This window comes from Phaenicophaeus curvirostris, chromosome 13 (assembly GCF_032191515.1).
Source record: "Phaenicophaeus curvirostris isolate KB17595 chromosome 13, BPBGC_Pcur_1.0, whole genome shotgun sequence".
NCBI classification, from domain to species: Eukaryota; Metazoa; Chordata; class Aves; order Cuculiformes; family Cuculidae; genus Phaenicophaeus; species Phaenicophaeus curvirostris.
Window position 1 is genome coordinate 8,110,603 of NC_091404.1, and position 13,053 is coordinate 8,123,655.

General features: G+C 40.1%; 1 protein-coding gene across 1 annotated transcript; it reads left to right on the forward strand.

Moving 5' to 3' along the window:
• The first annotated feature begins 31 nt into the window (after positions 1-31).
• On the forward strand, positions 32-12,450 carry FAM199X (family with sequence similarity 199, X-linked). The gene is made up of 6 exons (XM_069867584.1): positions 32-338; positions 3,540-3,759; positions 5,383-5,532; positions 5,867-6,028; positions 6,270-6,530; positions 7,513-12,450. Exons 1-6 carry the CDS (start codon positions 151-153, stop codon positions 7,681-7,683), a joined length of 1,152 nt encoding a protein of 383 aa, XP_069723685.1. The 5' UTR covers positions 32-150; the 3' UTR covers positions 7,684-12,450.
• Positions 12,451-13,053: the final 603 nt, after the last annotated feature.

Genomic DNA, 13,053 nt, shown 5'->3' on the forward strand with positions numbered 1-13,053 from the left:
TCCCTACCGGAAGTCGGGGCCGGCGCCGGAAGCAGCGCGCGCGCCGGCCGGAGGCTGAGGCGCATCCCCGTGCGGCGGCGATGGCGGCAGCTCGGCCGCTGCCTCCCTGAGGCGTTCGCCCGCCCGCCCGCTGTTGCCGCTCCCGCAGCCATGACCGAGGAGCCGTACGAGAAGTTCCTGGCCCCCGAGGAGCCGTGCCCGCTGCTCTCGCACCAGCACCCGCCGCGGGGCGGCAGCTTGAGCCTGAGTGAGGAGGGCTGCCTGGACGTCAGCGACTTCGGCTGCCAGCTCTCCTCCTGCCACCGCACCGACCCGCTCCACCGCTTCCACTCCAACAGGTCTGAGCGTGCCTCACCGGGCACTCCGGCCGCTGCCCCCCTGGCACGCGGGCGCCTGGGCCCGGTGGTGCCGAGCGGTGCCGGGGCGGAGGCCCTTCGGGCGGCCCGTGCCTTTAGTCACAGAATCGGAGAATAGTTTGGGTTGGAAGGGACCTTAAAGATTATCCAGTTTCAGTCTCCTGGCGATGGGGAGGGACACCTCCCTATGGATCAGGCTGCCTAAGACCGCTCCAACCTGCCCTTGGAGGTCTCCAGGGGTGGGCCAGCCACAGCTTCCCTGGGCAATCAGTGTCTCACCACCCTCATTGTGAAGAAATTCCGTCTTATGTCTAGTCTAAGTCTGCCCCTATGTAATTTTTAGCCATTCCACCTTCTCCTTTTACTACATGCCTTTGTGAGAAGTCCCTCTCCAGCTTTCTTTTACATCCCTTTCAGGTGCTGCCTGTGCCTTAGAGGGTTCTAGGGCTGCCCATGTCTGAGAGGCTCAGAGCTGTCTGTGGGGTGTGGGGCTGCCCATGCTGGGGTGTTATGGGGTCGCTGCCATGAAGTCCCTGTGTCCTCTGGCTGCTCCCTGGCCCAGTGCAGGCTGCACGGTCTCTGGTTTGCCTACTCGCAGCCCTGCGCGAGTGACAGCACCCTGGTAGGGAGCTGAGCGTGCTTTTGACTTGTAACACCACAGGGGCTCATCAGCAAAGAGCGTGTTTGCCGTTTGGCATGTATTTATTCCTTTCCCAAAGTCTCTAGACAGAGTTGTGGGCACTGTAGGATATGCAGTTGGAGAGCAGTGTGTTTGTCAGGATTAAAAGCAGGCCTGGCATGGACACTGAGCAAACCTGGAGAAGTTCAGAATGAGTCAGGTGGCTCGGTGATTTCTGCAGAAGCATTGTCATCCCATGCTGCTAGTTAAGGACTAAGCGTTCTGCCTGTAATTTGTAGGAAAGGTCTGTTCTAAAAATGCAAGTGCTGTTCTACAAAGAAATGCCATTTGAGCTTAGAAAATCTACCCCTAACAGTCCTACTTACCAAAGAGCCTGATTCTGCTGCTATTTGTGTGTAATATTAAACTTGGAAATAGCAATAGCTTTCTTTGAGAACAGTTTGCAGGATATTGAATTTCTACATGTGGGGCAGTTTTAGTTCCTGTTGTAGAGTAGCGAGGTACTTCTACCAGTTATTAGTGTCTCTACTGCATGATAGTGAAGAGTGGATAACAACGAACCCTTTCAACTTAATTTGTGTGAAGTTACGAAAATTACACTTTAAAAGTGATGTTCACAAGGGCAAGGTGTTAATTACAGTTTCTTAAATGATTCAACATGAAGGCCTTTGATCAAATACGATGTGCTTTCGTGATGTAGTTCTTACATTTTAAGACCCACTTGTGACATGGACGGTAAGATGTATTCGTAGCGTATTGGTAAAACTTATGTGTGATATTGACTGAATTTGCATTTAGTTAATTTTATACGTTTCTCTTTGTATTGCCTTTCACTTCCTGAGTGTGCTATTCAGGCTTGCTCATTTTATGAGCCCAGGTTTGTAACACAGGCATCTAGAGCGCGTGTTTAACTTCTTTGGGCAAAGGGCATGCCCTGTCTTGCACTGACTAAGCCACTGCAGATGCATGGCGTGTTCTGTGGTGTTCACGTGAGGCTTTCTATTTTTTAAAGTTATGAGTAATTTTAATGTAGTTCCCACTTCTTGTTAATCCAGTTCACCCCAGCAAGTGCAGCATCCCTCCAAGGTATATGGGAAGGCGAGTTCTGACTGCATTGATACTGCTTCCCTGGATTACCTGTGGATGGTTGGTTGGTGGTAGAGACCCGGTACCTCATCCTGTGTTTTGATGGGCCTGGGTGCTTTGTCCTCTACCTTTACTTTCATCAGTATTTCATAAATACTGAAACCATCGGCATGCTGCGTCACCATGCTTGTATTCTGCTCTATACCAGTGCCCTGCCCACAAAAGCCAGTACCAGTGAAACATTGCCTGTGTGTAAGGGATGCAGAAAGGGGAGGAGGGCAAGATCTCCTGAGTCTGCTAAAAGAAAAGTTTTTGAAATGTCTTTAACATTGGATAAATTCACTGCTGGCCAAACAGAGGTCCATCATAAACATATGTAGCCAGCCCGGTATGCAGCTTAAATAATGACCCCGAGGACCAGCCTTTCTGCATGATGACACTGCTCAGCTTTTGCAGTTGAATAGAGGAATGTTTTTCTCATTAACCAGGCTGACGTGCATAGGCTGGTGGAACAGTAGTTGACTGCATGTGTTTGTGTGCTGAATTTTGGAAGCCCTTTCAAATTATTTTGGCCATATTGCAGTGCTGTGCTGACTCATATTTTTTTCAACCTACTTTTCACCAATATGTAGAATAAATCCAGATATGGAGTCTAACTTCATGAGCTTTTTAAATTCTGGCTTGCTTTTCTTAGAGTAAGAAAAAACCTGTTCTATGAAGTTTCAGTCCTCGGTTGCTTTTTTTTCAGTAAGAAAATTGACTAGATTTTTAAATGCAGTTATGAGGGAGAAAATTATTTAGTTTTAGCATGGTAGCATTTTCACACAAGTCACTTTCTCATCTTGTGATGTCTCATTCTGACAGCATTTCCAATATTTTTGGCATTCAGAGTTGAAAGTAGCAAAAACGGAGCCTTGGGTATATCCATAAAGTCTTTCCTTATTAGGCCTTAGTTTTGTGTGGGATTATCAACCTAGAATTTCTTTTTGACTCCTGTTTGCCCTGAAGTCCAATTGATTTATTTCTTGGTTTTGCCTGTTTCAATTTACATGGAAGTTTAAATATCCCAGTGTATGGGAAGTTGTACTTTTAGTTCAATGAATTAAAAAACCCAACCAACTGAGAAAAAAAAAGACAATTTATGCACTAGAGCAATCATGGCTCTGGCGTGGAAACAGTTAGTGTATTAAAATAAAGATGTAATTATACTGACTGTATATGGACTTTTACCTTGCTGTTTTTAACACTAAATTCCCTTTGTTGTTGTTTATGGACCTTTAAAATTATTTTAAAATGGAATACTTCAGTTTACATGATTATATGTTATTTCAATAAAGTCAATGTGTAATGTTACTGACAAGAAAGGTGAAGATAGGTTTTAAAAGAACTGAGCATTTTTCAGGACAGGTGATGCCAATATGTTTGCTGGTTTCTATTTGTTTTGTCCTGTTTTGCAGGTGGAACTTGACGTCTTGTGGAACCAGCGTAGCCAGCTCAGAGTGCAGTGAGGAGCTGTTCTCATCAGTTTCAGTTGGTGATCAGGATGACTGCTACTCTCTGTTGGATGACCAGGAGTTCACCTCTTTTGATCTGTTCCCTGAGGGCAGCGTCTGCAGTGATGTCTCCTCTTCTATCAGCACATACTGGGACTGGTCTGACAGTGAGTTTGAATGGCAGGTAAACCAGTTCTGATGTAAATGCAGAGTTTTGTTTAGACTGTAATGTGCTGGATTTCGTTTTCCTTGAAAAGTCCTCAGCATTTATTTCTTGGTAACTATGTAACGTAAGAGCAGATATCTGAATCTTCAGTGATAAGGAAAATGTTTTGTTCTGTTTTATTCTGGACTTCTTAATCCAGAGGAGAGGCTGAAGGTCAGCTCTTCAAAGGGGGATGCTTATGTATTGTGGTGTAGTTTGTTTTTAGTGATCAGATATTTTTTAGCCACAAGCTTGGAGATCCTTTGTACTGAGGATCTGTCCTGCTAATGAAATCTGGTTATAGATGCCTGCTTGCAGACAGCTCTTGCAGAGCTCACTTTGTCTCACCGGGATGGGAAAAGTGTGAATGTGAATTGTCGTCCTTTTTTCCTAGTCTGTATTGAATGCAGTCCTGGTCAGGTATCTCTGGCTTGTGGTAGCTGTCTTTGTTCAGCAGTTTTTCAGTTGTGATAGGCAAATCTCTTTATATACTGTAGACTTAAATTGACTTTTGGTATTATAAAATTAAGTGAACTGTGAACATATGAATAACTTTGAAATGGGAAATGTGATACTTCTGAATATACCAACGAAAACTTTTGAATTTATTTTATAAAGCTTAGTTAAAGCATGTACTGAGTTCTAAGCGCAGTATAAGGACTGAAAACACTGATTTCAAGTAAGCACAAATTCTGTTCCGGGAAGTGCAAATGAACTTAAGATAACTGAAATAAACTCTAGATTCCTGACTGTTTTAATCTCACTATTAGTCTCTAGTTATATTGTATTACAGGTTACAAAGTAGTCTGTAGTAGACTTAGACTGGATCACAAAGATTCAGAGCTTCATTGAGTTGTGAAATTTTAATTGACTGATAAACTCGGCAGTTTCCCAAGTCTTGGTTAGCCGGCAGCATGTTTGATTAGTAACTAGCTTTTTAAATTGTTCTTTGTCTTTTAGAACAAGCATTTCTTAAGAGACATACTTGATTGGACTTGCAGAATTTTTGAAAGATTTCTTTGTAGCTCTTTATGGTGTTATCTGGCAGAATCTGAGCATGAGTAATCCAACTGTCGCACTGAAACTGCAAGTGCATTCAGAAATTACACGTCAGTTGTATAAATGAAGCTTGCTGAAGTTCTGCAGTTGCTTCCAAGAAAATGACAGTGATTTTAATTGAGTTGTCTTGTGTAATTATGGGGTGTGGTATAAATTACAAACCTGCTTTTGATGATATTCCTTAAGCTAGACTTATGCTTTAAAACGGGCAGTTTAGGTTTAGGTTTGGATTGCAATGGACCGTTTAGACTGATGGAGAAAGGAAATAGTTAAAATGGCACATAGTTCTGCTGTTTACCTAACTGCAGCTTTTTCAAGATGGGATTGTTAAGTAGAGAATAGTGTGAATTGAGTTTGCACTTGCTGTTTGTTGGAAGATTCAAAGGAGTGCTGCAGGGTTATGAGTAGTAAGTTGTTTGAGTACATAAGTAAGTGATGCTTGGCTAATTTGATGGTATGTTTTGAATTGTTAATAGCGTTAGGATGACTTTAAATCTTCCTACTGTATATTAACGCTTTGTTCTTTCTCTTGTGTATTACAAGTTGCCTGGCAGTGACATTACAAGTGGGAGTGATGTACTTTCTGATGTTATACCTAGTATTCCAAGCTCTCCTTGTCTGCTTCCAAAAAAGAAAAACAAGCACAGGAATCTTGATGAACTTCCATGGAGTGCAATGACAAATGACGAACAGGTGAAATTACAGTTCTCGTATGAAAAGAGTCAATATTTACTTTTAATTAGTGCCACATCTTAGAAGAGACATCAGTTGTTGTATGTGTAAATGTAGACCTGTGCGGTACCACCTGGTTGCTGAAACTAAGACTGCTTCTTTTGTATCTGTACTAGGCAGTTTGATGTCTACTCAAGTTTTTACCTTGAGTTTTTGAGTATACTCAATGAGACTAGAATTGTAGGAAACGTGATATTTGAGCACATTTTACTCTGTCAGTCCTTCTTCCTTTTTTTCTGTCGCTCACTTAGAATCAATAATATTTTAAAATGACCTGCCTTGCTTTGGTTCCTAGGTTGAATATATTGAATATTTGAGTCGTAAAGTCAGTACAGAGATGGGCCTTCGAGAGCAACTTGATATTATTAAAATTATTGATCCTACCGCTCAGATCTCACCTACAGATAGTGAATTCATTATTGAATTGAACTGTCTCACAGATGAAAAACTAAAGCAGGTGAGTTGAGGTTTGTACATACAACTTTGGGGTTTTAGCATCTGATACGTATTGCAAAATCTCTTATGGAGATGTGATCAATTTTGTGCATAATTAGATATAAGGCACAGTATTGTCAAGACTAACTGACATGATGCAATAACTTGGTCATTATTAATAGGCAAATTGTGGTTTTTCATGAAAAGGAATATCAGTACAGTATTTATCAGGCTTTAGTAATTCTCCTGCCTCTGTTCTAAAGGTGAGAAACTATATCAAGGAGCACGGACCTCGTCAACGATCTGCAAGGGAAAGCTGGAAGAGGAGTAGTTACAGTTGTGCAAGTACCAGTGGTGTGAGTGGTGCCAGTGCCAGCAGCAGCAGTGCCAGCATGGTCAGCTCAGCAAGCAGCAGTGGTTCTAGTGTGGCAAACTCCGCTTCGAACTCAAGTGCCAACATGAGTCGAGCGCACAGTGATAGTAATTTATCCACAAGTGCTGCAGAAAGAATCCGGGATTCAAAAGTAAAGTTTCTAATTATGTACATGTGTATTAAGCTGTTTAACTTGTTAAGGTTGCCTGTGTGATCTTAACTGGGGTGTTTGTACTGAAGGAGCATGTTAGTAACTGAGCATCTGCTAAAGTCATCTAGCTAAACCAATGCTGACTGTTTCCTCTGACCATAAGGGATTTAAACTTGTGCTCTTCCCATCACTTCTCTTTGAGTGAATGCCTGATGTTCATATATAGTACATCTTATTATTTTTGTTTAGAACACGATGAGTGGGGGTTGAAAGGCTTATGCCTCTAACTTAATTCTTTGAATGAACACACGATTTTACCAAAAAAAATAAAATTATTCAAGCTTGATCAATCTAATCTAGGCATAATTTCTGGATAGTAAAGACTATCTTGGTCGTTTGTTTTTTCCCAACTAGAAGTTCCATCAGGCTTTTTGAATCTTCTTCAGTTTATTCTTCCAACATATCTCATGAGATTACGTGGTGAGGAGTGACTTACGGAAGCATGTTTCAGTTATAGTAGTACTGTGGCACTTGTCCTGTCTTCATAATTTAAGTTTCAGGTGTGGAGGAGAGGGGCAGTTCCTGCTTGCTCTTCGACATCTCAGATTGTATTATAAGACTGTTAACATTTTCCCTGCAATGAAGATTCTTCCTTGCCCATGGCAGAAAGGTTGGAATTGGGTGATCTTTGAAGGTCCCTTCCAACCCGAACCATTCCATGATTCTGTGATTCCAATCAAAGACTCAGCTCTGCAACATCACAGGGTGATGTTGTGCCTCATAACTCAGACATGGTAAACGATCTTGATATTATAACATTAGACACAATTTTGGATGTATGTTTGCACCACCTCTGAGAAGTCAATTTAGTTATTTTTCAGAACAGACATTATTTTAGAGGTTAATTTATATTTGCCAGTTTTGAAGGTGATTTCTAATCTATAAAACAAAATCTTATTTTTTCTCTCCTGTTTTTTGACAGAAACGCTCCAAGCAACGGAAACTACAGCAAAAGGCCTTGCGCAAGAGACAGCTGAAAGAACAAAGACAAGCTCGTAAGGAAAGACTGAGTGGATTATTTCTCAATGAAGAAGTGCTCTCTTTAAAAGTGACTGAGGAGGACCACGAAGGAGATGTGGATGTTTTAATGTGACAGGGGTGAATTTATCAGTGTTCTTTCTAAGCCTTAAACGTATTATCCTTATTGTTTACATATGTTTCTTGACCAAATGTTGATTAGTGCTAACAGTATAAACCAGATCTTTTCTCGAGCGTAATTTTGGTAAGAAGGTCTACGTATTGAGTAACTTCACCTTTTTGAGACTAATCTTGAAACAAAGGCTTCAGAAGCTTACCTGGCTGCTGAAAAGCTGCTGAATGCATACAGTTTTAAGGACATTTGAACTTGGCTGACATGCCAGCTTACTTGTGAGGCAGGTTTAGGGCTGCTTTTCGATGACACTAAGCATGCTTCAGCTTTTTTATTTTTTTTCCAACTTAAAGTTAATATTACACTTGGCTTGATCTGTCTTCCTTTCCTGATATTGGAAGATTGTTTAGTATGAGGAAAAAAATCTTCAGTTCTATAGGGCTTTCTTCAGTCTTGCTCTTGGATCATGCAAAATCAAAGTACTGTGCTAAATCCTTTTCTAGAAGTTACGATTTAACTCAAACTACACAGAAAACAAGAAGCAGGACTTCTAATGCAGGGAATTTGTGACACAGATAATGCCTCATAATGTAGCTCTTTAGAAAGCAATTGGAATGAAAAAAAAAATTAACTTGCAGGCTTAGTCTTCAGAAAGTTATTTTGCTGCTCACTATCTTATAGTATGTTACTAATGGTTGACCAGTACATCCCTAGTATTGTTATTAAGAGGTTCAAATAAAAAAATCTTTATGCATTGAAGTACACTAATCTGCAGTTAAGTTGTCCAGGACACTAGTTACAACAGTTAAAAATACTGATGGAAACTGAAGTGCAAACAAATGGCACACAACTTTGGTGGCTTTTTTTTCCCCAGAAGCATATCTAAATAGATTCTTGTTGTTGGCAAGAGAGCTTAATTAGTGCAGCTGTGCTTTTTAATTTTACATTTAGCTGACGATGTCTTCTGTGCGGGTTGTTCCACCATTACGTTTCAGAATTCTCCTTTTGTTGTCTGTCTGCTTTTGAAATTTCTGTTTCTAAGAAAATGAGCTATAAAAATTTTGGCTTTCAGGTAGGGAGGTAAAAGTAGTTTTAACCTGTTTCCTAATTATGATGATCTGTAAGGTTACTTTGGTCTTTTTCCTGGAACTGTTTGTTACAGCACTTCTCCCGCCCCTAGCTGAGAGAAAAATGATACTTCTAAATTTCAATGTGAAACTGAAAAGATGATAGAAGTATTTTCTAGTTCTGAGTTTTAGAAGTATTTTTTCATTATCTTGGTACTTCATTACTTTCATTTTGCTCTTATGAATTAAAGAGTTCGTCAGTTTGTCAGTTTAGTGTGGCCCCAGGTGCCTGTACTTGCAGGATACAGCCCAGTCCTGCAAAATTGCATGACCATCTTCATTTAGCACTACTTGCTTTCATTTTGCATGTCCTGCACAGACTTACTAGCCCTGACAGCTGCAGTGTTTTTCTTTCAGAAGAGCCATTCTTTGAAGCCTCAAGATAAACGGACCAGTGAAATACCTGAGCAATGGCCTCTGAAAGGGCTTCAGTAAGACATAGTCAAACTAGTATGTGTGAACTTAGTTTCTGTTCCTGGTGCTAGACAACAGGTACCCAGACTTGGCCATTGACTGATTTAAAAGCTGTGTGATGTCATTTTAAACTCGAGTGGTAGCTGTCCCATATGGCCAGTTATTTAGCTGCTAGCCAGAAGTGACTGTTATCTGTCAGTATTTTCTTGCACTCCACTATGGCTTGTTGATGCCTCCTTTCCTCCTGTAGAAACAATAACAAAAAAGTTTTAACAGAATCCAAGTTATTCAGAATTTAGATTAAGTAAATCTAGAGCTGCTTTTAAGTATTTTGGATGGAAGAAAAAATTGAATTGATGCAAGTTCAACTGATTTCAGGGTGCAGTTGTTGAACTCTTGCAGCTTACTATGGCTATAATGGGTGAATTCATCATGAAACATTTCACTGCACGTATACTGTCACAGTTCAGTACATCCTTTTATTTTCTGCAGTGACTTTGAAATGCGATTTTTTTCCCAGAAGAAAAATGCACGCTTAATACTGTAGAGAATTGAGACTCTGAAATAAATAGGTGTAATATCTCACGTGGTGGAGCATGAAGGTGTCACTTTATTCTGTTTCAGCAGCTCTTCAGAGTTTAAAATCCTTCAGAGTTTGTTGATAGAAGACCCCTTATTTTGATGAGGTACATTTCTTTGTGGTGACCTGCCTACTAGCTTCCAGAGATCGTGAAATGAGGGAGAATAGTGTTTCCATCTTGATCTTAGTGTGAATATATAAGTATAGATAATCCAGGTGATTTGATGGGTCAAGTTGTTCATCTGTTACATTGGATGAAAGGTTCCTGTGTGCCACAGTAGCTGATTGTGTTAAGTCCTCTCCAGCTGGATATTTCAGTCCCTTGTGTGACTGTTAAAACGATAGAAGAGAGTGATTTCCAGGGGTTCTATGGTGGCAATTTATAGCTCTGTAATCTCATAGTCCCAGGATGCTTATAATTTAGGAATACAAAACTCTGAATGCAGAATAATATCTGTCTCACTTGAACGTTGTCTTCGCCAGCTACCTGGCATCTTGGAGAATCAGGCCTGAAGCAGCTGTGGGATTCAAGAGTTCTCACATCCTTCTGTGTCTTTGGGTGTTTCCTCCCCACCGCCCTTTTTTTTTTTTTTTTGTCACATCCTCCTTAGTCCTAAAGACCCTCTCACTTCATGGAGAGGCCAGGTGATTTGGTCAGATTCTTATCTTTCCCTGCAATATGCCGTGTGCTTTCCCCTGGAGGTGTTTAAAAGACACGTAGATATGGTGCTTATGGACATGGTTTAGTGGTGGAGTTGGCAGTGTTAGGTTTACAGTTGGACTTGATGATCTTAAAGGTCTTTTCCAACCTAAATGATTCTATAATTCTATGAATTTGTATTGGATACCTGTGACATTATTCAGATAGTTGGGATATTAGTTAAACCTGGTCTTGCTGATTCAAGTGTTGACCATTGGGGCTACTGCTTTGTTTTGCAGGAAGTTATCTACAGGTTATTGGGTACAAATAAAGAAGAGTAACAGACTGCTGAAAACATGCATTCTTATTAGTGCTTTTTTAAAAAATAGTCAAAAAATCTTGGTTTTATTCATAGATAAAAAACGTTAAGCTCAAAAGCAAAACGGACAAACCGGAAAAAGCTCATAGTTGTATGGCTCCATGGTACTGAAGCTGTATCGCTAGGTGCTTTGTACCCACTGTAATACGAATGTAATCAATTTACACTCTGTAATGTTAACAGTTTGCTTCCATGGTAACTTTTTTTCTAAAAAGGCTTAGAAGGAGCACTGAAAGTCCAATTGCAATAGGACTTTAAACAATAGAGAACATTCTTTTCTAATATGATTTTACATATGAGGAAGAAAGATAGCTGCCTGACAAACCTGTCTAACCTTTGTGTGTGTATCTAATGTCATCCTTTGTTAAGATATCTATTTTTCTTTATCTGGGAAACTGTTTAAAATATGTTTATAATATACTCAATATGGGGTGCTTACTAAGAAGAGCTAGAAAAGTCTTTGCAGGACTTTCCTGGGCTTTACTTTTAGTTCTCATATTGTGGTTTGAAACCTGTGAAGATCATTCTCTTGGGTTAAAGTAAACCAACCAACCTGCTTGAAATTATTCATATGCATTTACGTCAGAGTGCAAATACAATATAGAAACACAATAAAATGGCAATATTTACTGTTAATCTATGCTGAATGGCCTGAAGCCATTTATTTTCTCCTAACACTCCTTCAGTTTTGAAACCAGTTGATGCATTGCTTTATGGATATTAATAAACCTGATTGTTTTGGGGGACTCTTGAAGTTCATTCTTAGAAGCCAGATTTTCTTGGCGAATGTTGTTAGATCTGTTCAGCGTTCTTTAGCTAACTGGTCTTGCAGTTCTTGGGCATAGAAAAGACAAGTCAACATGCTATTTCCCATTTAAGGATTGCAAAGATATTTTATTAATCTGCCAAGGGTAAATCTTAGTAATATCCAAAGCTTATCTATTTTGTCTATTAATTCTGATTGATCACATTTGTTTGCTATCATCTGGCTAACGTTAAAACATTTCCAAATTCCAGATAAATTCTTCAATTTAAAAAACAAAACTGTAATGTTGGAAGCCTTGAATATAGTTCATAACCAAAGCAAAGTAGAATTGGGAGCTTGTGATGTTTTTTCTTTTCTGGGGGAGAGAAGGGTCTATAGATTAGAGTATATGGTACTGCTTAAATTGAGTTCCCCCCCTAATTTCTCTGCTAATTGTATTGCTAAAATGCACTTTTGTATAGAAAACTGTTCTCTGTACATTCTGTATCTACTTTCCACAATGTTTATAGAGAAGTTGTGAAGGATTTACTGAAAGCTGCGATGCTGGTGGCTGATGTTAACTTCAGGTTTTCACTGTATTTGAAAATAGTTACATGCATATTGAAGTACAGGTTTGAATTAAAATTGATGACTTAGCAAAGATATTCTGATGAAACTATATGTGGTATCTTCTTCAGAGTGGAAGGATGCATGTCTAGGGCTTGCTTACTCACTGTTTAGGCAGAAAGTACAAATAAAGTGGCACATGTTAAGTGTTCTTTGTGACAGAAATCAAACCAGTCCCTCCTTAACTAGTGCCGTTTGTTATCAACAAAATCTGACTTGAATTGTTTCATAGGAAAACAGTTAGTTGTTATGAATGATATAACCTGAGATCTTAAACTGAAGTTTTGATGTCTGTGCTGGAGTATTTTTTATATATATGCTGTGTATTACCTCACTGTGGGCATAGGAAGTCTTGGTTTTTCTTACCAGCAATAACTCTGATCTGCTGTCACCCTCTGTACCCATAGCTATCAAGCTACCACCTGTGATGTGCAGAATTCCTAATAGGACTTACATGCTGGCAACCTACCACGCTCTTACGTTGCACAGGTACCTGTGTGTTGCTGTTGTAAATCCAGATCTCATTTGCTACAGCAGAAGCTGGTCTGTTCGGGGATTCCAGAAGCTGCAGTGATGCACACCAAGTCATAAACCACCAGCAAGGATGTGGCAGTGACAATGGCTTTGCAGTCACCGGTGCAGCCTGCTGTGAGGACACAGCCTGTATATTCTGTCTTGTCCCTGAGCCAAAGCTGCTTTCTGCAGTACTGAAGTTTCAAGTGTATTATGACAGAAAGTCCTTTTACTCCCTTGGAATCCAGCAGAAAAATCCTGAGAACCTGAGAAGAGAATAACTAGCCTAAATATGTGTTTCAAGTGTCCAGAAAGTCTCCTGCAGCATCTCAGGTATCTAAACTGTCT